Source organism: Oncorhynchus mykiss, chromosome 26, assembly GCF_057628025.1.
Source record: "Oncorhynchus mykiss isolate SJ-2025 chromosome 26, ASM5762802v1, whole genome shotgun sequence".
NCBI lineage: Eukaryota > Metazoa > Chordata > Actinopteri > Salmoniformes > Salmonidae > Oncorhynchus > Oncorhynchus mykiss.
The window spans coordinates 6,090,001-6,116,345 of NC_143047.1; the positions used below are offsets into that span (position 1 = coordinate 6,090,001).

General features: G+C 42.7%; 1 protein-coding gene across 8 annotated transcripts in view; it reads left to right on the top strand.

Annotated features, from left to right (window-relative positions):
• Positions 1 to 26,345, top strand: part of LOC110506278 (serine/threonine-protein kinase BRSK2) — a 164,817-nt gene that overhangs the window by 103,284 nt on the left and 35,188 nt on the right. For all 8 annotated transcript variants that reach the window (XM_036963397.2, XM_036963400.2, XM_090221745.1 and 5 more), the window contains exons 3-8: positions 11,007 to 11,092; positions 13,016 to 13,156; positions 13,527 to 13,643; positions 19,458 to 19,491; positions 23,988 to 24,056; positions 25,696 to 25,842. In XM_036963397.2, the coding sequence (XP_036819292.1) occupies positions 11,007 to 11,092; positions 13,016 to 13,156; positions 13,527 to 13,643; positions 19,458 to 19,491; positions 23,988 to 24,056; positions 25,696 to 25,842 (594 nt within the window). The remainder of the gene's footprint in view (positions 1 to 11,006; positions 11,093 to 13,015; positions 13,157 to 13,526; positions 13,644 to 19,457; positions 19,492 to 23,987; positions 24,057 to 25,695; positions 25,843 to 26,345) is intronic.

Genomic DNA, 26,345 nt, shown 5'->3' on the forward strand with positions numbered 1-26,345 from the left:
CAAGGTCTACAGACAATCACGGATTATAAATAGAAAACCAACCATGTCGCGGACATTGCTCGTCCAAATATTTATATATTCTTAATTCCATTCCTTTAAATGTGTGTGTATTGTTGTGAAATTGTTAGATAGTATTTGTTGGATATTACTGCATTGTTGGAGCTAGAAACACAAACATTTCGCTACATCTGCAATAACATCTGCTAAACACGTGTATGTGTCCAATAAAATTTGATTTGATTTTTATTTGTAAGTGTGAGGTCAATCAAAGTCGATTTCGTAGGGTCCTTTAAGTTTGGACGAGTAGGCTTTGTAACCAGCTGGGTCAAATTTAGATTTGTACAAAAATCCTTTAAACAGTCAGCATCCTGCGTCAACACCTCTGGGGTAGTAAAAATGGCAATTAAATCATGTGAGGTCGTTCTTGGCGGAGGGTGGATGATAGATACCTATAACTGGTATTGTTGAGTTTGAGCCCAACTGAAGACTCAATTCAAATTGTTTAGGACTGGAGGTAGCCTTTAACAGAGACACAGGAAGACAATTATTTGTGTAAATAGCAACACCACCACCTTTGCCTTTCCTATCAGCCCTAAACACATTGTAACCATCCATATTAACCTCAGAGTCCAGGGTTTTATCAGTTAACCAGGTTTTAGATTTAAAAAATATGTATCACGGTCTGCCTTAGAGGCCCAGATCTTGACATGATCTATTTTAGGTAATAAACTACAGATGTACAGATGTAAAAATGTCAAACATTTTCTGCATTTAAAATCACACAGAGTTTCAATGTGTCAGATTACTTTTGCGATTTCAGCACAACAGTAGACTCAACGATTGGAATATACCTAGTAGGAAAAGAAAACAAAGTAGGAGTGGTAAGGACCAACGCTGGAGCCGAGAAGCAGGTACGGGGAGTTGACATTTAATTAGAAATAGACAGAACAAGACAGGAGCGGCATCAGCACACGGGTACACAAGGTCAAATGACAAGTAATGCAGCAGCGGAGAAACAGAGATGGGGAACTGTCAAAGATATAGGGGAGGTAATAAACATTGAGTCCAGGTGAGGTCCAATAATACGCTGATGCGCGTGACGGGGAAAGGCAGGTGTGTGTAATGATGGAGGCAGGAGTGCGTAATGCTGGGGAGCCTGGCGCCTTCGCGCTCCAGGGAGGGAGAGTGGGAGCAGGCGTGTCAGGAATAGCAATTACATTTCTCCGGTTAGCACCATTAGACATGTCACCACTTTCAGATACAACATGTGGAACTCTCACAATGACCAAAGAGGAGATGGTGAAAACTGACTTACATGTAATGCTAATATTGTCCTCACATCAATTTAGTTGACCAAGAACCTTTCCCATGTTTGATGACAATAGCCAGGAGCCATTTTCACCTAGGTGAATTCTGTCTTCCACAAAGTAGCCAGGCCTATTCCAGGAGTCAAAATTGTCGACGAAGGACATGCATTAACCACTGCTGAAGAGACTAGAGATGGCTAACACAAATGGAATTGGGCCCGAGACAATTACAGTGCCTTGCGAAAGTATTTGGCCCCCTTGAACTTTGCGACCTTTTGCCACATTTCAGGCTTCAAACATAAAGATATAAAACTGTATTTTTTTGTGAAGAATCAACAACAAGTGGGACACAATCATGAAGTGGAACGACATTTATTGGATATTTCAAACTTTTTTAACAAATCAAAAACTGAAAAATTGGGCGTGCAAAATTATTCAGCCCCCTTAAGTTAATACTTTGTAGCGCCACCTTTTGCTGCGATTACAGCTGTAAGTCGCTTGGGGTATGTCTCTATCAGTTTTGCACATCGAGAGACTGACATTTTTTCCCATTCCTCCTTGCAAAACAGCTCGAGCTCAGTGAGGTTGGATGGAGAGCATATGTGAACAGCAGTTTTCAGTTCTTTCCACAGATTCTCGATTGGATTCAGGTCTGGACTTTGACTTGGCCATTCTAACACCTGGATATGTTTATTTTTGAACCATTCCATTGTAGATTTTGCTTTATGTTTTGGATCATTGTCTTGTTGGAAGACAAATCTCCGTCCCAGTCTCAGGTCTTTTGCAGACTTTTGCAGACAGAATCAGGTTTTCTTCCAGAATGGTCCTGTATTTGGCTCCATCCATCTTCCCATCAATTTTAACCATCTTCCCTGTCCCTGCTGAAGAAAAGCAGGCCCAAACCATGATGCTGCCACCACCATGTTTGACAGTGGGGATGGTGTGTTCAGGGTGATGAGCTGTGTTGCTTTTACGCCAAACATAACGTTTTGCATTGTTGCCAAAAAGTTCAATTTTGGTTTCATCTGACCAGAGCACCTTCTTCCACATGTTTGGTGTGTCTCCCAGGTGGCTTGTGGCAAACTTTAAACAACACTTTTTATGGATATCTTTAAGAAATGGCTTTCTTCTTGCCACTCTTCCATAAAGGCCAGATTTGTGCAATATATGACTGATTGTTGTCCTATGGACAGAGTCTCCCACCTCAGCTGTGATCTCTGCAGTTCATCCAGAGTGATCATGGGCCTCTTGGCTGCATCTCTGATCAGTCTTCTCCTTGTATGAGCTGAAAGTTTAGAGGGACGGCCAGGTCTTGGTAGATTTGCAGTGGTCTGATACTCCTTCCATTTCAATATTATCGCTTGCACAGTGCTCCTTGGGATGTTTAAAGCTTGGGAAATATTTTGTATCCAAATCCGGCTTTAAACTTCTTCACAACAGTATCTCGGACCTGCCTGGTGTGTTCCTTCTTCTTCATGATTCTCTCTGCGCTTTTAACGGACCTCTGAGACTATCACAGTGCAGGTGCATTTATACGGAGACTTGATTACACACAGGTGGATTGTATGTACCATCATTAGTCATTTAGGTCAACATTGGATCATTCAGAGATCCTCACTGAACTTCTGGAGAGAGTTTGCTGCACTGAAAGTAAAGGGGCTGAATAATTTTGCACGCCCAATTTTTCATTTTTTGAATTGTTAAAAAAGTTTGAAATATCCAATAAATGTCGTTCCACTTCATGATTGTGTCCCACTTGTTGTTGATTCTTCACAAAAAAATACAGTTTTATATCTTTATGTTTGAAGCCTGAAATGTGGCAAAAGGTCGCAAAGTTCAAGGGGGCCGAATACTTTCACAAGGCACTGTATATGTCTCTTAGCTTTACAGAACTCACACGCATAATATCATCAGACCCAATATGCAACACAACTGTTTTCAGAGCAGGAATCTGTTTCTTGATGGTGGGCATGACCTCTGATAAATCCAATACCCTAGCTCCAGCAAAACAAAGTGTACGGGTATTTCGGACTTCCACCAATCTAACCACGGAGCTTCCCATAATAGTGGTTGATGGCTGTTGTCCATTTTGAGCCGGAGCCCTCAGCCCAACCCTAGCCCCACCAGGGGCTCCTCTAACTTAACCCCCCACAAATGACAGGAATAGCAGAGCCCCCCATAGACCCCGGTGAAGCTCGTCCTAATATTTCTTAATTCCATTATTTTACCTTTAGATGTGTGTGTATTGTTATAAATTGTTAGATTCTACTGCACTGTTGGAACTAGGAACACAAGCATTTTGTTACATCTGCTAAATGTCTGTATGTGACCAATAACGTTTGATTTGATTGGATATGAATGGTAGAAGCTTCTTACTGCACAATACATCTTCTTGTGGGAGTTAGCCTTGGTACTGAACAGTGAAAATACATGATCATTTTCATCAGATGTTACACTATACTGTACACGCACCATGGTGTATGAAATATACCACGGCTGGTTTTAATTCAAAGACACCATTATGTATGACCACACACACACACACACACACACACACACACACACACACACACACACACACACATTCTCTCAGGAGCCTACGGGAGCAGCTGTGGACCTGACAAGTTGTCTCACCTAATTTCTCTAAGGTCTGTTGTGTGACCGTCTCTTCCCCCACCGCCCCACTCCTCAACACTTTATTACTACACATTAACACACCATATGTGGAATAATTGAGCGTAATAAATTGCGTTGTCTGTCTCCATCTCTAAGATAGGGTAGGGGGTGGGCGGTGGTTGTTTACCTTGTACATGGGTGAGTGTGTCACTGATCCAAGGAGATGGCAGGGTGGATGATGGGGGAAGGGACGAGGGCTTATTTGATATGACAGCAAAGGAATAGGATGCATCTCCATGCTTCTCTCCCCTTCACTACTCCATTCCGCCCTTTCATGCACTTATCTCCGGATCCGCATTCCCCTTGTTTTCCATAATTGACTTGACAGGAGTGTTCAGAACCATACCAACCCCGCATATAATTTGGACAATTACAGTTCACGTGTTTGTTTATTAGCAATTTCAAACCCACTGTGCTGGGTTTATAAATTATATTTATAATTCTCTCACGTTTTAACCCCTAATCGTCCTCTATACTTCCATACAAGCCTTTTAAATCGATTTTGGAATTTTCATTTATGATCTGGGAACCGCCCTTCTCTAATGATAGCCAAGTTAATCTAGCCATTACAGCTGCAATTTGGATGATTTTTTTTGTCATTGGTAGTAGTAAGTCAGTTGACCTTGAGTCTGTCTGTGGGAAAAGTGGGGGGTTTGGCAGGGTGGGTTTCCCTCGGGAAATGGTCTGGATAATCAGTCCTGTTTACTGGAATCATTCAATCTGGCAACCCCGACCAAGAATAATCTCTCATTGTACTGATCATTATTAGTTTATTTATTTATTAGTCAGCTGCTGGTGAGTCAACTGTGTGTGTGTGTGTGTGTGTGTGTGTGTGTGTGTGTGTGTGTGTGTGTGTGTGTGTGTGTGTGTGTGTGTGTGTGTGTGTGTGTGTGTGTGTGTGTGTGTGTGTGTGCGTGTGTGTGAGATCCTAGATGGATTGTGTGTGTGTAACAGCTGAAGACAGTCTGAGCACCAGAGACTTGACATTTAGAGACCAGAGGAGATGACATGTTGCAGAGACAGAGTTCACCACCTAACATCATCACCAGCACCCTTCTTCCAGTCATCCCTGGCATTTAGACTAAGAATATCGAGTGAGATTAGACTCATAATCATTGCAAATTATACAACATAATGTTCTATACATTCACAATAATCTAATCTCACTCCATAGTAGAACTTCTTACTCTGCTCTATGAATATAGCGGTACTATACTGTAGCCAGGTCACACCAGATCCACTGCGGTATTAGACGTTTTTCCAGGGCCCCAGGACTTCGGGAGATGTCTTGTGCATGAAATGTCAATATCATCCACTAGGTGCAATGCGAGTGCTTGTTACCATCTAGTAGACACTCGTTAGGGCATTGTGGATTGGTATAGAGGAAGGGCTTTAACCGCGAGCTACGACTAAGAAAAATGCGGGTTAATATTCCGTTTGAACCGTTTCAAAAACCGTGCCCCCCTGGACAAATCTTGTTGTATAATGACGCATCACTTCATCAGTGACACAAGCTGTGGGGTTAGAACATACACAGAGGTGTGGATGTCCATTGATGTTCCACACAGGTGTGGGCACAGGCACACGGACATGCACACACACTTACTGTACAGTGTCAATTGTATTTTATGTCTGTGAGTGGGTGTGAGTCGGTGTGAGTGAGTGTGTGTGTGTGTGTGTGTGTGTGTGTGTGTGTGTGTGTGTGTGTGTGTGTGTGTGTGTGTGTGTGTGTGCGTGATTGTGTGTGTGTGTGTGTGTGCACACGTGCTGCGTGCATACTGGTGTGGCATGCATATTCATAGATGTGTGTCTAATACATATTTTCTATGCGTATATGGCTGCACATTTTTTGTGAACTTCTTCATGGTATGGAAATGCGTTCTTAATGTTGATTCCCACAGGACATGAGAGAGTGTGTGAAAGTGTGAGCTTATGTTGCTTCAGGTGGACACTATCCTCGTCGCTGATGCTTGCACCTATCATTCAAATCCCTGCCGTAAACATAGCAATGTCGCTAGCACCTAGCGTTAGCATCCCGGTTGTAAACAGATAAACGTTACTAGCACCTAGCATTAGCATGCCTGTTGTTAAGGCCTTGATAGCATAGCACATCTGAGAGAGAGCCAGAGTGTGTGAAAGAGAGAAATAAGAGAATAAGAGAAAAGTTAGAGAGGGACAGACAGAGAAAGGGACAGGAGGAAATTGAAAAGGAAACATTTTCATTTTGAGTGCTGCTGTAAACAAGAAACTATCGCTCAGTCCCTCGCTCTCCTTCCCTCTGTCTATCACTCTCTCTCTGAATCTCTCTCTCCCTTCCTCCTTCCTTCATTCCCTGTCTGTGAGAGAAGGCAGAGAGAAGGAAGGCAAAAAGGGGGAAGCTGGCATGGCAGAGGGCTTGGTGGGGCCAGCCACTGGGCCAAAGCTTGAAGGGTTTCATTATTTATTTCCCTCTGCTCCAAGGCTCCAGCCCCGATCCCAGTGACTGAACCTTTGAAGATTGGGGGCTTTGATGGGAATATAATTACGTTGTTGTGGTTGCTTCTGTCCCCTGTGCCTCACTTTCCTAGTTCCTAACCCTCTTCCCTCGCCTCTCGTCTTGTCTGTCTTTCACCCCTCTACCCTTTCCCCCTTTCCCTGTGGGTGTGTCAGTGCCCCTTTGTTGGTATGTGGGTAAAGTTCTGGCACGCTGTCATTAGGAAAGGTAGTGGGTATGAAAACAGAGTACAGGATAGATCTGCTGAAAGATATCAGAGCAAGATAAACATACAACATGGGGAGGACAATGGCACACTCACATGAGGATTTCAGGACAATTGGGTACTTAAGAGAAATAGCACTTAAGGACTACATTGGGACACATCACCTTGCAGCAGCTCACAGCTGACCTAAGACAGTTAGGACCCATGGGCCACAAGTTATAAGTTATATATCAATAACAGTCACTAATTAATCATTACCTCACAATCATTACCCACAAGTTATAAGTTATATATCAATAACAGTCACTAATTAATCATTACCTCACATCAATGATCATTCTGAACAGTCATAACCTTCTTGGTTCCGCAAGAACCCCAGCTTTGAGCATTATTCCGTACTCACCAAATTGGTTTCATTATTTACTAGCTAACTAAATAATAACGACAAAGGTCCCTAGTAGACTGACAAGATATGATGGCTTATTACACAGAGATGGAGAAGGGGGTGGGAAAATAGACTGATAGAGGAAAAGGGACATTTTTCATGGATAGATTTTAGGACTGTCCTCACATTAATCATATACCTTGCCCACGAACCGCCACTCATTTGGACTTAGAAAATAATGAATGTATTTACGTGTTGAATGCCATTCGTTCGTCGTTTATCTCGGTCGGAAACCACGCCCTCTCGGAAAGTTGTTTCGGTTAGCCTTTCATGTGGGCTACTTGTACATGCTCTAATTGTCAACCAGAGGTCACAATGTCCTTTTTTTTAACCCAATTTCGTGGTAACCAATTGGTAGTAGTTACAGTCTTGTCTCGACGCTGCAGCTCCCGTACGGACTCAAGGGGCGAAGGTCGAGAGTCATGCGTCCTCCGAAACACAACCCAACCAAGCCAAACTGCTTCTTGACACAATGCACATCACACCCGGAAGCCAGCCGCACCAATGTGTCAGAGGAAACACTGTACACCTGGCGACCTGGTCGGTGTGCACTGCGCCCGGCCCGCCACAGGAGTCGCTAGTGCACAATGAGACAAGGATATCCCTGCCGGCCAAACCGTCCCTAACCCGGACGACGCTGGACCAATTGTGTGTCGCCCCATGGGCCTTCCGGTCACGGCCGGCTGCGACAGAGCCTGGGCTCAAACCGAGAATCTCTGGTGGCACAACTAGCACTGCGGCCCCCCGGGAGGCCAGATGTCCTTCTTCTTAGGTGTCTGGTCTCCAATGGGCTGTTTCCTAAGAACAGCTACTTAGCCATACCATTGATTTTCTGAGAGGGGAGTTTTCTTCTCCTCTTCCTCGGGTAGATAGTCAATGTTCCAAACTACTTTACACACGCAGCTGCAGACTGGCGGTGACTTGGTCTAGTCTGGTGAGTTTATCTTCTTCACCTCATGTTGAGGTTAAGTTGTAGCCATTTCAATGTGTGGAACATGGTCTCACGTCTTTCTGGTCTGATATGTTCATTCTTAGCCAGTCCTTATAAGCACTCTGGTCAGAAAGGACAGTTCCATCACGCTGACAAGCTCTCTGACCTCACTCAGGGCATGGCTACTTAATGTGCAAAGGACATCAAAAACCATTATCTCATTAGACAACCAAAAGACATTCATATCTTAACAGAAATACTGTCATCATTATTCATATTAATTTCACATCAGAGTGGATGAAGACTTGACAGTCAAAGGAGGTTTCCTTCCTAAGTTACAGTATTTTGTTCATACAGTTTTTAATAACATCACAAAAAGACAAACAATATGACATTAGTTTTCTACATCTACCCACTTACCATTTCCCACATTCCCCATGTAAGAATTATTGTTCCATTGTCCACTTTTGGACATTAGAGTTTTGTTGGCAAAAGTCTTCTGGAGACAAAGTTATTATTTTGGTTGATACTGAAGAGCCAAGAGAGAGTTCTCTCCTGCTTAATTTACGACTGGGTGTGAGGTCTCAAAACCCCCGCCGTTCCCTCCTCCCAGCCTTTGCTGGTGGGAGAGGGTCTGGTGATTGTCAGCCATTGCCAAGCTGAGCTGACCCATTGTGATCCTCACGTGTAGTCATGACAACATATTACTGTGTGTGTATGTGTGCCACCAAATCTGCATAGAACCCAACTTTAGATTCATGCATGCACACCAAGATTTCTTGATAGCTAATTGGCTAATTGGCTCACTGGGTCAAGATGCCATGGGTCATGGTGCAACAGGCAGCAATGTTTAGTCCTCTCTGTGCATCCAGATGTTCCACAAACTCTCAAGCAACTCTCATACGTTCTGATACCAGGCTAGTATGACCTACTGGGTGTTCATGCCTCCAAACATGAAGACTTTCTTAGAACCATTGAGTTAAATCCCAACTCTGGCAGCTAACACAAGTCTCCAGAGCTCAGACAAGGTTAATAATCACACAATTGTGTAGTTCACTGAACCACCTCTGCTACACTAACGTATCAGATAGCCTTTGTGTGTTCCAACATCATAGCCTAATAGTGCCTAACAGCACTAATGATCAGCCAATGAGAAGTCCAGTCAATAGGACATTCAGTACAGAATTAACACAGGGTTAGTTTGACTAGCTGGAGCAGGTATTCCCACTGATACCACTCCACTGGTTACTGATGAATGACGTTAATAACGCTTATTCAATTCAATACTGATGACTTTAGGTGTTCCTTATTGACATTTGAAGAGGGATTGGACGGCACCAGTTTTGCAATATGAAAATGAAATACCAGTTATTTGCCAAACCCAGCTAAATATTATATAAATGTAGATGCAATCTCTACTGTACTGTAAATGCTAACCTGTGTAGATAATTGTGAATACATTGTGTTTATTTTCTGTATTTATGGTTTATGGTACCTGTGTCTTTGGCTAACAAGACAGACCCTTTAATAAAGCAATTAGAGTGAGATTTATTGAGAGAAACCGTGGCCAGCTTCACCCCTCATGTTTTCACTGAGCTGGCATTTATACTGCTAGCATTCTGTAAATACAGCTCAGCTTTCTGGACTGGAGGTGCTGTTGGTGGGGAGGGGGCACGGGGGAAGGGGAGGGGGGGGTGTGTGCTGTATGTGTGTCCCTGTGTATGTCTATCCTCCTGAGGTTTGCACTTGGCATCTTGTTGGTAGATTTGGTCATACTGCAGCTACTGCAACATATTAACATATTCATCTCACTCATGTACTGTTTAGGTCATTTAATGGTTAGCAAATGTCGATCTATGTTCATAAGCATAAAGTGTACTACCCATTGAGTTGCCATTACCCCTGTAATGTGATATCTCAAAGTAGGAGTTGTCACATTGGTTTGAATCATGACGCTTTACTGACTTTGACAGTATCACACAAAATGGAGGCTGCCACACGACATTCATGATGATGTCAGTCCGGGCTAACTGTTCATGGCACAAATGGTACACAAACAGTAGCTGATTTGTCTGGATGTTTGGAGGCTAAAAAAAATGCAGTTGACATTTTTATTATTGGTCACTAATGTGTCTCGTCATTATGTTTTTTCTTTTCTGTGACTATGTGGGCGTGCTGTTTGTGAAAGAACATGACACAAATGTCTGTAGTAGCTGTACAGACCACACAGTATTTGTGAGTCACATGGTGTGTGGCCAAAATAACCCAAATGTTCTATGCAAGGAACATATGTACTGTACCTTTCTATCACATCAATAAACCTACCTCAAGTTTAGCCCAAGGTCCATTGGAAAATGTTACCACATTATCAGGTGGAGGTTCTGGACCTTTTGACCTTTTCCAGAGTGTGAAAACAGGTAGTTGAAATATCCCCACCTATCTGCTGTGTCGTGGTGTATTACGGTAGAGTAATATCAGATACCAGTGTGTGATTAATGAGTTAAATTTGCTAGTGTGTGGTTGCGTTGTGGCAGGAGCAGGACCTTAACAAGTGTCGCTGTTCCCGCAGGCCCTGGCATGGACCCAAGCTGCCAGGCTAGACATGGGCTCTGGAACTGCCAGTCAGTCTCTTATTCCCACCACGTCTCGCTGTCTCGGTCTTTATTTTTCTCCTATGTACTCTCCCTTTCCATTCCTCTATGCTCTCTCTTTGTGTCTGCACGTTCTCCTCTTCATTGTTCAGGCCCTAGCACCAAATAGTTTTTGTTGAGTGGGCTCCAATGTTAAAGATCTCATGGATAGTCAGTACTTACATTACATCCATCTAGGAGCTATGCAGTTTAAAAACATTTTTTTTTAGGGCCATTAAAGTATTCCATAAGTACTTTGAATCACACACTAATATTATTCATTTCTCCTCATTTTCTCTCTTTTTTCTGTTTCTGCAGGTGGAGCGAGAGATAGCCATTCTGAAGCTCATAGAGCACCCTCACGTTTTAAAGTTGCACGACGTCTACGAAAACAAGAAATATTTGTAAGTGTCCTTTCCAAAAACTATTTGGTTCACTGAAGCGCTGTAACAAATGTGCTTCCCTTAAACTGTTAAATTGCATATTTGGAGAAGCACCAGTGCATAGCAACACGCTAGCAAACAAGCAAGGAAGGCTGAAAATCACTTGAGCAAACAAGAAATACAAGCTGAAAATCACTTGAGAAATGTATTTTCCAGGGCCATTCTAACACTGGCATGTAATGTTTCATTGAGTCTCCCTCAGTTTTAGCTGCCTATTCAGAAGCCTGTGGGTTTAATGTAGATCCATATGTTATCCTATGTATTAATCTTTCTTGTGTCCCTGCTCCAATGGCTCTGCTTAATGCACTATTCAATAATTGTTAAAGTCGCCAGCGACGACTGGTGTGGGAATTTGTTTCCCTAATATTCCGATGACACAGACGAATCGCTGACGCGGACGCAAAGTGTTTGCCTCGGATACATTTTCCCACTCACAAATCATGTGTGGATGTGTTCCTAATTTAACTAGCGTTGACAGGTCCCTTAATCTGCTAATAAATCAGGAAGTGTTGTGAGTGGGAGAGAGGGGGGTTGTGGGAATGTGGAGTATCCTGCTACAGTAGGGATACCACAGTAGGGATGTGTCTTCAGTGCTTTCTCACAGATCTAGCACAGTAGCTACCGCAGAATGTACCACAAGAGTTACCACATATACTCTCACAGTAGCAACCGCTGTAGATACAACTATAGAGGAGAGGAACTTCTATGGATCGAAGAGCAATGCTCCAAATGTTAGAAATACATATTAACACTTGAGGGTGCACTAAAAGCAGTGGTTTCAGGATCAACATGAATTAATGATTGGGTGTGCCCCATTAAATGACTAAAATGTCAATATAATGTAAATGTGTAGTCAGCTCGAGGCTAGCTGTTCCTGGCCTTTCACTACAAGCAGTCCTGGATCTTGTAAACTAACTTTGTAATACCTATCCAGAGACACATCAAATTCAATTGTATTCGTCACATGCGCCGAACACAGTGAAATGCTTACTTACAAGCCCTTAACCAACAATGCCGTTTTAAGAAAAATAAGTGTTGAGTAAAAAATAGATAAGTAAAAAATATCAAATAAATAATTAAAGAGCAGCAGTAAAATAACAGTAGCGAGGCTGTATACAAGGGGTACGGGTACAGAGTCAATGTACGGGGCACAGCTGGTAAGAAGCCTTTTGGACCTAGACTTGGTGCTCCGGTATCGCTTGCCATGCGGTACTGTAGCAGAGAGAACAGTCTATGACTAGGGTGGCTGGAGTCTTTGACAATTTTTAGGGCCTTCCTCTGACACCGCCTAGTATAGGTGTACTGGGCCATACGATCTACATCACTGCCTGGTATGGCAACTGCGGTCGGAGGCCGAGCAGTTGCCATACCAGGCAGTGATGCAACCAGTCAGAATGCTCTCGATGGTGCAGCTGTAATAATTTTTGAGGATCTGAGGACCCATGCCAAGTCTTTTCAGTCTCCTGAGGGGGAATAGGCTTTGTCGTGCCCTCTTCACAATTGGTGTGTTTGGACCATGATAGTTTGTTGGTGATGTGGACACCAAGGAACTTGAAGCTCTCAACCTTCTCCACTCCAGCCCCGTCGATGAGAATGGGGGCATGCTGGGTCCTCCTTTTCCTGTAGTCCACAATCATCTCCTTTGTCTTGATCACATTGAAGGAGAGGTTGTTATCCTGGCACCACAGAGCCAGGTCTCTGACCTCTCTATAGGCTGTCTCATCGTTGTCAGTGATCAGGCCTACTGTTGTTTTTGTGTCGTCTGCAAACTTAATGACGGTATTGGAGTCGTGCCTGGACACCTACTATAGAGATATTATGTAATATATATAATATAAGGCTCTAGTCTGTGTATTTAACGTGTGTGGTTCCCTCCCTCCCCAGGTATCTGGTGCTAGAGCACGTGTCAGGCGGAGAGCTGTTTGACTACCTGGTCAAGAAGGGAAGGTTAACGCCCAAGGAGGCCAGGAAGTTCTTCAGACAGATCATCTCAGCTCTGGATTTCTGCCACAGTCACTCCATATGGTGAGTCATTAATCAATCAATCAATCAATCAAAATCAATCAGATGCATCATTTTTACATCAGCAGTTATCACAAAGTGATTTTTACAGTATCCCTGCCTAGACCTGCTCCTGACACTGGACTATTGGAAAGCGGAAACATTAGCGTCTCATCAAAGGAAATTATAGTTTAATGTGTATATTTTTATAGAGATTTCCTGGACAACATTCCTGGGAAATGCATAATTCCAGTCCTGTTAGACTGTCAGGTTTTCTTGTTTTCACCTCTGCTTGGTACTTGGGTAAATTATGTTTTTCTCTCTCTTTCCCTCTCCCTCACCCTTTCCTTCTCTCCCTCTCCCTCCCTCCCTCCTTCCCTCCTCCTCTCCACAGTCACAGAGATCTGAAGCCAGAGAACCTGTTGTTAGATGAGAAGAACAACATCAGGATAGCAGACTTTGGCATGGCGTCTCTGCAGGTCGGGGATAGTCTGCTGGAGACCAGCTGCGGGTGAGCCAACTGTGTGTGTGTGTGTGTGCTCGTGCGCGTGCGCGTGTGTGTGCGCGTGCGTAATGCATCATTCTTGTGTAATTTATAACTATAATAGGCTACATTGAGGTTTTTCTTTCATTATTTCAGGTGAAGGAAGGGGGCAAAAAAAAGAGAAGGAAGGGGGCAGAAAAGTAATGTTTGGGAAAGATTTGGTGAAATGGTAAAAGAGGATGAGATCAGAGTGTGATGATTGTTAAGACTACACAAATTCGACAGTCACAAAACAGGGACTTCAAATAGGCCTGTGGCACGTCAAGGGAACTGTAGCCTGCTATCCAGATGAGTTAAATGGAAACTGAAATCTTTATTCTGGTGAGCAAGGGTTTCTTTAGTCTTTTAGGGCAACATATAATGGCAGAAGGGAAGCTGCATGTATACAATTATAGACGAGTTGACTAACAAATAGCCTACCAAAATGTCAGAAACATATCTAAATCAGGCAAAAGAAATCCTGCACCCCATGTCAAAAAATAATTTTGTTGTTTCTGACTGTAGCCTAGAACTTGACCCTCACACCACTAGTGTTTGCGTGCGTGTCCAATCCCTAGATAGTCCTAAAGTCGTGTGTGTATAACAGCATCCTTGTGTTTGTTTGCACCTGCGTCGTGTGTGTGTCCGTGTGTGTGTGTGTGTGTGTGTGTGTCCGTGTGTCTGTGTGTGTGTGTGTGTGTGTGTGTGTGTGTGTGTGTGTGTGTGTGTGTGTGTGTGTGTGTGTGTGTGTGTGTGTGTGTGTGTGTGTGTGTGTGCATGGTCAGTAAGATCTTCAGCCCAGATAACCAGGACCAGTATAGCCTACCCTGCATCTTTACAGATTAGCCAATGTAGCAATGCTAAATCACTGTCCATCATCATCTGGAAGACTGACAGTGTGGCCCAGCACAATGAGATAAGAGTAGGAAATAAGTAGGAAATAAGAGTAGGAAATTGGCATTACAGGCTAACATGCTAACCCAGGTGAACTCTGCCGAGGGCTTAGCTTTTTGTCAACATTTCATACACACAAACACAACTAGGCCATGACTCAACACAAATAAACAGACAAAAAACAATTTTTAAAAAACTTGTCTGCTTTGTTTTCTCAGGCAAAGTCTTGCATCTGACAAGCACGTTGGGCACTGTGTGACTTTGTGTTCCAAGGTGTCCTTTTAAAGACACTGAATTCAGGCGATGGCCATGTCACGTCTCTGACCTTAAGGCCCAATTTGTGGTTGTATAATTATGCCTTTTTCGTTTCTTGTGCCCTGTTGTCACAGTGACTCATGCATATTTTTTTGTAGGGTCACATGGGTCCAAATGCAAGGGTAGTTGCAAGGGTTGGAACTTTACTCTCAAATCACTGCACATACTAAGGTAACTGCCAAAATACAGGAAACGCCAAAAGTATTGTCTTAATGGGGCGTTGGGCCGCCAGTACTTCAATGCACCTTGGTATAGATGCTACAAGTGTCTAGGAACTCTATTGGAGGGATGCGACACCATTCTTCCACGAGAAATTCCATAATTTCAGATTTTGTAGATGGTGGTGGAAAATGCTGTCTCAGGCGCCGCTCCAGAATCTCCCATAAGCGTTCAATTGGGTTGAGATCTGGTGACTAATGCAGTATATGGTTTACATCGTTTTCATGCTCATCTACTCATGCCCTACTTTTCCTAAATCACCTGCTTTCAATGGACAGATGGTGCAGTGGTCTAAGCAGAGAGCTCCTGCTCCATAGACCGTGGGTTCAATCTCAGCTCCTAGCATTCTTTTGTGGGTAGCAGGTAGCCCAACGGTTAGAGTGTTGGGCCATTAACCGAAATGTCGCTAGTTCGATTCCCGGGTGGACACATCGACAGTCTGCCGATCTACCCTTGAGCAAGGCACATAGCCTTATTTGCTCCAGGGTCGCTGCTGATAATAGCTGACCCTGGCCATGACCCCATTCTCCTGAAAAGTTTTACAAATCAGACCCTAGGCAACACAGTGACTAGGGTCTGGTTTCAATCATGGACTCTTTTGGCATACAGGAACTATATCACTGCCATATGCTACTACTCTATCTGCTTCAGTTCCTCTATGCCAAAATAGTCCATCATTGAAACCAGTCCCTAGTCACTGTGTTGCCTAGTGTTGGGTCTTCAAGACGACCATCTGAGGGTGCCTCAGGGGGAGTTGGGATATGCAAAAAAAAAAACATTTCTAATTAACACTTGTGCATGTGTAAGGTAGGACAAATATAAGTATCCACTAAATTATTATTAATTGTTTATTATATACTTTGTATCTCTCATTTTCTCAAGTGTTTCCATTGTTTTGGCAGTTACCGGTACAGTTTATAATTAGCTGAATATAGAAATAAAGATTGCATACCCTAAAAGGTGGCATGATGACAATGGAAACATCTAAACTTTTATCCTTGCTTCATAGACGTATAATATCACTCTCACAGAGTGATAGATCCTTCTCTTCTTTGCCCTCAGACCAACGTTCATACACATATGATGAAATATTATCTTTATCAGATAAAATGACTGTACTTTACATGGACAAATTGAGGAATCCTTCATTTAACGTACCTAATGTAAAAAACATTGAGCATTAAATATCGTTTAGAGACAACTAGGACAAGTTGCCATAAACAATGTGTTAAAAAAAAGTGTTGGTTTATAATTATTTTTGGGTTTGCGTGCTCTGACAGTGCTCTGTTTGACTAGGGCAAATTGACTGGTTTTGCATATATTACCATAATTCAATTTGACTGGCAATCAGGAAGCTCGTGTTTACAGGATGTACATGTGTGTGTGTCTCCTTGCGTGTGTGTTGCGTTGAGGAGAAGGCAGACACACGGAAACACTCTTGTCAGTGTGTCAAAGTAACTGTGTCTTTATTTAATGAATAACACAGTACACAGAACGCAAACGGACCAGATACTTAATACACACACTGCTTGCACGCGTAATATAAATGCAGGGGTATGTATTGTTAGATGTTAAGATTGATGAGAGGAATTGAAGGACAAGGAGGGAGTGTACATCCAGTGTTAATCACACAACCATGTGTTGATACTGTAACAATCACACCGCTGTCGTACCTCGTCTAAAGGATGAGGTAATATTCCTATTCATGAATGATCTTCCTACTAACTAAGAATGCAAAACGCAAATATACAGTAAAGTATGTTCAAATCACAGGGTATGTTCAAAACAGTTATTTAAGTCGCATTATAAAGTCGACAATTATATTATGCCAATGTGCATAGGTCCTGCATAGAATTCAGTACACTCAGTAGAGTTTCGGTTAATATTTTACACAATGTATGCTCAGCACAGCGTGTGCACATAATCAAAGCACAAGACTGTGGCTGAGATGCATTTGGGCAGTCCAAAAAATCAATTTAGTTCAGTAGCTGACTAAACAATGAACTTATCTGAACTTCTGAACTTATCATAGTGCATTTCTTTTTGTATTTATTAGGTCAGCAGCATTCTTCATGGAGTCCCAACACATTAAGTCACTTACATTACACATAAAACAAAAGGCATCATATAACATCATTACACCACTACATATCTTCAATAGAACATGTATTATACCACCATACAACAATATTACAATGTATATGTGTGTAGAGTGCGTGTGCTAGCACATGTGTGCATTTGCGTGTGTCTGTACCTGTGTGTGTGTGTCTCTTCACAGTCCCCACTGTTCCATAATATGTTTTTTTAATCTGGTTAAGTGTGTGCTTCTGCTAATAGAGCTGATAAAATAGGTGGTACAGTTGAAGTTGGAAGTTTACATACACCTTAGACAAATGCATTTAAAATCAGTTTTTCACAATTCCTGATATTTAATCCTAGTAAAAATGTCCTGCCGTAGGTCAGTTAGGATCACCACTTTCTTTTAAGAATGTGAAATGTCAGAATAATAGTAGAGAGAATGATTTATTTCAGCTTTTTATTTCTTTCATCACATTCGCAGTGGGTCAGATGTTTACATACACTCAATTTGTATTCGGTAGCATTGCCTTTAAATTGTTTAACTTGGGTCAATCATTTCGGGTTGCCTTCCACAAGCTTCCCAAAATATGTTGGGTGAATTTTGGCCCATTCCTCCTCTCAGAGCTGGTGTTACTGAGTCAGGTTTGTAGGCCTCCTTGTACACGCTTTTTCAGTTCTGCCCACAAATCTTCTATGGGATTGAGGTCAGGGCTTGGTGATGGCCACTCCAATACCTTGACTTTGTTGTTCTTAAGCTATTTTACCACAACTTTGGAAGTATGCTTGTGGTCATTGTCCATTTGGAAGACCCATTTGCGACCAAGCTTTAACTTCCTGACTGATGTCTTGAGATGTTGCTTCAATATATCCACATCATTTTCCTTCCTCGTGACGTCATCTATTTTGTAAAGTGCATCAGTCCCTCATGCAGCAAGCACCCCCACAACATGATGCTGCCCCCCCCCGTGCTTCACGGTTGGGATGGTGTTCTTCGGCTTGCAAGCTTCCCCTTTTTTACTCCAAACATAACGATGATCATTATGGCCAAACAGTTTTATTTTTGTTTCATCAGACCAGAGGACATTTTTCCAAAAAGTACGATCTTTGTATCCATGTGCAGATGCAAACCATCGTCTTGCTTCTTTATGGTGGTTTTGGAGCAGTGGCTTCTTCATTGCTGAGCGGCCTTTCAGGCTGTTTCGATATAGGACTCGTTTTACTGTGGATATAGATATCTTTGTATCTATTTCCTCCAGCATCTTCACAAGGTTGTGACAACACTTTTTTAGGAGATAATCCTTAACCCTTGCTGAAGATTTCTGGTTTTTGCAAAGCCTATTTGAAACTCTCAGTAAATTAAACGATGCAGCTCTTCACTAACCTTTCATTTGAACAATTCATCCCTTAACTGTTGTATTTAGTTGAACTAGATATAACTACTATAGTTGTATTTACTGTTTTTGCTGTTGTTCTGGGATTGATTTGCACTTTCCGCACCAATGTACATTCATTTCTAGGAGACAACGCGTCTCCTTCATGAGCGTTATGACAGCTGTGTGGTCCCATGGTGTTTAAACTTGTGTACTATTGTTTGTACAGATGAACGTGGTACCTTCAGGCATTTGGAAATTGCTCCCAAGGATGAACTTGACTTGTGGAGGTGTACCATGTTTTTCTGAGGTCTTGGCTGATTTATTTTGATTTTCCCATGATGTCAAGCAAAGAGGCACTGAGTTTGGAAGTAGGCCTTGAAATACATCCACAGGTACACCTCCAATTGACTCAAATTATGTAAATTAGCCTATCAGAAGCTTCTAAAGCCACAACCAAATTTTCTGGAATTTTCCAAGCTGTTTAAAACCACAGTCAACTTGGTGTATGTAAACTTCTGACCGACTGGAATTGTGATAAAGTTAATTATAAGTGAAATAATCTGTCTGTAAACAATAGGAATAGTTACTTGTGTCATGCATAAAGTAGATGTCCTAACTGACTTTCCAAAGTCATAGTTTGTTAACAAGAAATTTGTGGAGTGGTTGAAAAACAAGTTTTAATGACTCCAACCTAAATGTATTCCTTCCACCTATTTGGGACATTTGCAGCAGTCACGCAGTCCTCAAGCTAACTCTTCTTACGTTCAGAACAGTGTGTGTATGAGTATGCGTTTGTGACTTCATGCAATGTGTGTGCACGTGTTCTGGTAACTGTGTTTTATTGGATGTGTGTTTGTGTATATAAAACACAGTGTGTGTGCATTGCCTTGTATAAAGCTGTTGTGCGTATCTCTCTTGACAGATCTCCTCACTATGCCTGCCCAGAGGTCATAAGGGTAAGTGCACTCGCTCACCACCACCTCTCTCTCTCTCTCTCTCTCTCGCTCTCTCTCTCTCCCTCCCATAATGGCATCGCAGAACGAGCCCCTTCAGCCCCTCTAACCATTCAGCTCTGTATACAATGAACTGTCTCTCAGCCCTTCGGCCCTCGGGCTGTGGCAGTGCCACACAGCCACGTGTTGCCGTCTGATATAAGCAGTGCAGCTGTGAATCAGGTGTGTGCCGTGTGGATATGTGCTTGCATTGTCAAGAAGGATCCTGCAAGTAAGGGTTTTGTTGGACGGTTGGACGGTGTCAAATCAAATAAAATGTTATTTGTCACATGCTCGGGAATACAACAGTTGTGGTAGACCTTACAGTGAAATGCTTACTTCCAAGCCCTTAACCAACAATGCAGTTTTAAGAAAAATACATGTTAAGTGAAAAATAGACAAAAAATTACAAATAAAAGTAACAAATAATTCAATTACAGCAGTAAAATAACAATAGTGAGGCTATATACAGGGGGTACCGGTACAGAGTCAATGCGTGGGGGCAAAGGTTAGTAGAGGTAATTGAGATAGTATGTACATGTAGGTAGAGTTAAAGTGACTATGTCTACTGTAGACAATGGAAATAGTCTGGGTCGCCATTCGATTAGCTGTTCAGCAGTCTTATGGCTTGGGTGTACAAGCTGTTAAGTCTTTTGGACGTAGACTTGGTTCTCCGGTACCACTTGCCATGCAATACCAGAGAGGACAGTCTATGACTAGGATGTCTTGAGTCTTTGACAATTTCTAGGGCCTTCCTCTGACACCGCCTGGTATAGAGGTCCTGGATGTCAGGATTGGCCCCAGGGATGTTCTGGGCTGTAAGCACTACCCTCTGTAGTGCCTTGTGGTCGGAGGCAGAGCAGTTGCCATACCAGGCAGTGATGCAACCGGTCAGGATGCTCTCGATGGTGCAGCTGTATAACTTTTTGAGGATTTGGAGACACATGCCAAATCTTTTCAGTCTCCTGAGGAGGAATAGGCTGTGTCGTGCCCTCTTCACGACTGTCTTGGTGTGTTTGGACCATGATAGTTTGTTGCTGATGTGGACACCAAGGAAATTGAAGCTCTCAACCTGCTCCACTACAGCCCATCGATGAGAATGGAGGCGTGCTCGGTCCTCCTTTTCCTGTAGTCCACAATCATCTTCTTTGTCTTGATCACATTGAGGGAGAGGTTGTTGTCCTGGCACCACATGGCCAGGTCTCTGACCTCCTCCCTATAGGCTGTCTCATCGTTGTCGGTGATCAGGCCTACCACTGTTGTGTCATCAGCAAACTTGATGATGGTGTTGGAGTCGTGCCTGTCCGTGCAGTCTTGAGTGAACAGGGAGTACAGGACGGAACTGAGCATGCACCCCTGAGGGGCCCCCATGTTGTGAATCAGCGTGGTGGATGGGTTGTTACCTACCCTTACCACCTGGGGGCAGCCCGTCAGGAAGTACAGGATCCAGTTGCAGAGGGAGATTTTTAGTCCCAGGGTCCTTAGCTTAGTGATGAGCTTCGTGGGCACTATTGTGTTGAACGCTGAGCTGTAGTCAATGAATAGCATTCTCACATACGTGTTCCTTTTGTCCAGGTGGGAAAGGGCAGTGTGGAGTGCAATAGAGATTGCATTTTCTGTGGATCTGTCTACGGTTTCTGGGATAATGGTGTTGATAATAATAAACCAGACTTTCAATGCACTTCATGGCTACAGATGTGAGTGCTACGGGTAGTCATTTAGGCAGTTTACCTTAGTGTCCTTGGGTACAGGGACTCTGCTGGTCTGCTTGAAACATGTTGGTATTACAGTCAGGGAGAGGTTGAAAATGGCAGTGAAGACACTTGCCAGTTGGTCAGCATAGGCTCAGAGTACACGTCCTGGTAATCCGTCTGGCCCTGTGGCCTTGTGAATGTTTACCTGTTTAAAGGTTTCACCCACATCGGCTGCGGAGAGCGAGATCACACAGTCTTCCAGAACAGCTGAAGATCTCAACCATGTTTCAGTGTTACTTGCCTCAAAGTGAGCATAGAAGTAATTTAGCTTGTCTGGTAGGCTCGTATCACTGGGCAGCTCACGTCTGTACTTTGTAGTCTGGAATAGTTTGCAAGCCCTGCCACATCCGACGAGCATTGGAGCCGGTGTAGTACAATTCAATCTTAGTCCTGTATTGACTCTTTGCCTGTTCGTCGGAGGGCATAGCGGGATTTCTTATAAGCTTCCAGGTTAGAGTCCCACTCCTTGAAAGTGGCAGCTCTACCATTTAGTTCAGTGCAGATGCTGTCTGTAATCCATGGCTTCTGGTTGGGGTCTTTACGTACAGTGACTGTGGGGACGACGTCATCGATGCACTTATTGATGAAGCCAGTGACTGATGTGGTGTACACCTCAATGCCATCGGAAGAATCCCAGAATATATTCCAGTCTGTGCTAGCAAAACAGTCCTGTAGCTTAGCATCTGCTTCATCTGACCACTTTTTTATTGACCGTGTCACTGGTCCTTCCTGCTTTAGTTTTTGCTTGAAAGCAGGAATCAGGAGGATAGAATTATGGTCAGATTTTCCAAATAGAGGGCGAGGGAGTGTTTTGTATGTGTCTCTGTGTGTGGAGTAAAGGTGGTCTCGAGTTGTTTTCCCTCTGGTTGCACATTTAACATGCTGGTAGAAATGAGGTACAACTGATTTAAGTTTCCCTGCATTAAAGTCCCCGGCCACTAGGAGCGCCGCCTCTGGATGAGCATTTTCCTGTTTGCTTATGGCAGTATACAGCTCATTGAGTGCGGTCTTAGTGCCAGCATCGGTGTGTGGTGGTAAATAGACAGCTATGAAGAATATAGAAGAAAACTCTCTTGGTAAACAGTGGTCTACAGCTTATCATGAGACACTCTACCTCAGGTGAGCAACACCTTGAGACTTTCTTAGATTTCATGCACCAGCTGTTGTTTACAGATATACATAGACCACACCACTTGTCTTACCCATACATACAACTAATAAAACTTGAAACTTGAAACAAAAACTGTGCTGTGTGCCATCTGTCATGTAGTTGGTTACTTACAGTGCCTTCATAAAGTATTCACACCCCTTGACTTTTTCCACATTTATCTGTAAGGTCCCTCAGTTGAGCAGGGAATTTCTAACACAAATTCAACCACAAAGACCAGGGAGGTTTTCCAATGCCTCACAAAGAAGGGCACCTATTGAAGAAAAAAAGAAGCAGACATTGAATATCCCTTTGTACATGGTGAAGTTATTAATTACGCTTCGGATGGTGTATCAATACACACAGTCACTTCAAAGATACAGGCGTCCTTCCTAACTCATTTGCCGGAGTGGAAGGAAACCGCTTGGGGATTTCACCATGCCAATGGTGATTTTAAATTAGTTAGAGTTTAATGGCTGTGATAGGAGAAAACTAAGGATGACTCAACAACAGTGTAGTTACTCCACAATACTGACCTAATTGACAGAGTGAAAAGAAGGACGTTTGTACAGAATACAAATATTCCAAAACATTCATCCTATTTACAATAAGGCACTAAAGTAAAACAGCCAAACAGTATTTAAAAAAAATCTTTATGTCCTTAATACAAAGCATTATGTTTGGGGCAAATCCAACACATCACTGAGTACCACTCTTCATATTTTCAAGCATAGTGATGGCTGCATCATGTTATGGGTATGCTTGTCATTGGCAAGGACAAGGGAGTTTTTTTTAGGATACAAAGAAACAGAATAGAGCTAAGCACAGCCAAAATCCTTGAGGAAACCCTGGTTCAGTCTGCTTTTCAACAGACAATGGGACACAATAACCTTAAACATAAGCCCAAATCTACACTGGAGTTGCTTACCAAGACGACATTGAATGTCCCTGAGTGGCCCAGCTGCAATTTTGACTTAAATCAGCTTGACAGTCTTTGAAAAGACTTGAAAATGGCTGTCTAGCAATGACCAACAAATAACTTGACAGAGCTTGAATCATTTCTTTAAGAATAACGTGCAACTATTGTACAATCCAGCTGTGCAAAGCTCTTAGAGACTTACCCAGAAAGACTCACAGTTGAAATCGCTAACAAGGGTGCTTCTACAAAGTATTGACTCAGGGGTGTGATATATTTTTGTATTTCATTTTCAATACATTTGTAAAAAAGTTGTTGTCAGTTTGTCTTTATGGGTTATTACATGTAGATGTGTGAGAAAATAAAATATATTTAATACATTTTGATCAAGGCTGTAACAAAATGTGGAATATGTCAAGGGTTATTAATACTTTCTGAAGGCACTGTAAGCACTAACTCACCCAAGTGAGTAATTTAAAGGTTAATCTGAGGTTTTCAGTTCATAAAAATCATGTGGAATCTGTATCTCACCTCCATAACAAAATGCATTATTGATTACTCTCTATTTTTGTCTATCGTTATCTCTCTGTCTCACTCTCCCTCACCCTTCCTCACCCCCTCTCTCTGTTTCTCTCTTTCTCAGGGGGAGAAGTACGACGGGAGGAAAGCAGACGTGTGGAGCTGTGGGGTCATCCTCTTTGCACTTTTAGTGGTGAGTGATTGACAGCTGCCCTGACCATGACCTTGACACATTCCGGCATCCTGCAATGGACCTTAACGCTCATCTTCCTTCTCTCCTTTTGACCCACAGCAATAAACAAACAACAACAAAAATGACAAATACATGCTAGCAAGTTGTACAACTTTTGTGGGCTCACGTAGCTTTTAAACCGGAATGAGAATAGAGAGAATACATAAGAAGAAGTGCGATAAGTTCATCTGTGAGTCCCTCAGGCATATGTTGAGTTATTGTTGTGGTTTGATGTGAGGTAAAGTCACAGTGGACGTATTTGCCTGTGACACAAGTCTTCATAAGTCTTCATGGGAAGCTGCACCTCAGTGACTCACTGGCTTTGGTCTATAGTGACTTGTAAATTCCCTGGGAAGGAATTCGAGGTAAGGGACAGGACAAGGTTTGGAGACATAACTTAATAAATGTGGTAAAACAAACTTCTTGCCAATGGCCTGTGATTCCAGTTCTTGTCTGTATAGAATGTAAGTGAAAGATTACATTCGATTATTGGATCAGGACTGAAAATTAAATCAGCACCCTTTCATCCCCATATGATTGGTTGATTCATCATGTTTCTGATTGGAGCAGGGGTTTCCTGGGCTGGCTTGACTGTCAGCTTTGTACTGACACACATATGCTCATTAATCGGAGTCTGTGTCACCAGCATTCACACACCACTCTGATTAGAGAGTGACAAAGTGGGGAGCTGAGAACAAAGGAAATGATAGGCTGTGTGTGTGTTTCTCAATGTTGTGTCAATATGGACATCTATTCTATCTCCCCGATGAAGGCATGTTGAGATGGGAAGAGACCCTATCAGTAATGCTATCATAAACTACACCTTCCATCCGTAGAAGTATGAATACTCTGCCTGTTTCAAATGTCAGATAGACCTTCACTGATTGTCATGAGTAATGCTCATATATTGCTTTGGCTAGTGTCTCTTGAAACCCATTCATAGTAGAGATTTTGAAGAAGGCTGGCTAGATTAGGGCTATGCTTTGGCTAACATCAAAAAACAAGAATTGTGACTTCAAATAATATTTTTGCAGGAATCTCCTTGCGAATGATTTTGCCAAAGATTGTATCACTCCTACATTGACTGCCATGAGTAGAGTTATTCACTCTAGTCCCTTGGCTAACAACAATAATCTTGTTGTTGTCACGTGTGCTCCCTCTCCGGCCTCTAGGTCACCAGGCTGCTTGTTATGGCGCACACCTATCACCACCGTTACGCGCGTCAGTGCAAAATGACACTCACCTGGACTCCATATCCTCCTTGATTTACCTGCCCTCGGCAAAAAAAGAAACGTCATCTCACTGTCAGCTGCGTTTATTTTCAGCAAACTTCACGTGTAAATATTTGTATGAACATAACAAGATTCAACAACTGAGACATAAACTGAACAAGTTCCACAGACATGTCACTAACAGAAATTGAATAATGTGTCCCTGAACAATAGGAGGGGGTCAAAATCAAAATTAACAGTCAGTATCTGGTGTGGCCACCAGCTGCATTAAGTACTGCAGTGAAATTTTTTTGTGTTATCCATGATGATTTGAATGCAGTGTATCCATTTGGCTGGCTGGATTTATGAATAGAATCTTATCATTCCAGGGTGCCCTGCCATTTGACGATGACAACCTGAGAAACCTGCTGGAGAAGGTGAAGTTGGGTGTTTTCCACATGCCCCACTTCATCCCCCCAGACTGTCAGAACCTTCTTCGGGGCATGATCGAGGTGGATGCCGCTAAGAGACTCACGGTACATTCCTCTAAGATCAGCTCTAGGATCAGATGTATGTTCATAACCCCCTTATTCCAGGTAGACAATTCCCTTAATATCTGATCAGTTTACACCCCTAAGAGATGGGTATGTCCCACCAAATCTACCACTAAGATCAGGCCTAGGATCAGGTGAATGTTCAAAACATCCTTGTTTCAGCTTAAAGATGCACTTAATACTACATTTGTTCACTTTCAGGTGAAATGTAAATTGGTTCTCAATCAATACAGGGGGAAACTTCAAAAGGGACTAGCAGATATGTAAAAAACAATTCCATCTCACTTTATTACCACAAAATATTGACTACCACAGTGTAAAGCTCTCACTCACAGTACTAGTAAAGCAGAAATCACTTATCACTGCAGAGAAAGGGAGCCATCTTCCCCTGATTTTGACTAAAGACACTCTGGGGCAGTTTCTCATGCTCAGATTAAGACTATTCCTTGACTGAACATCACTTTTAATGGCGTTTCTACAGTTAG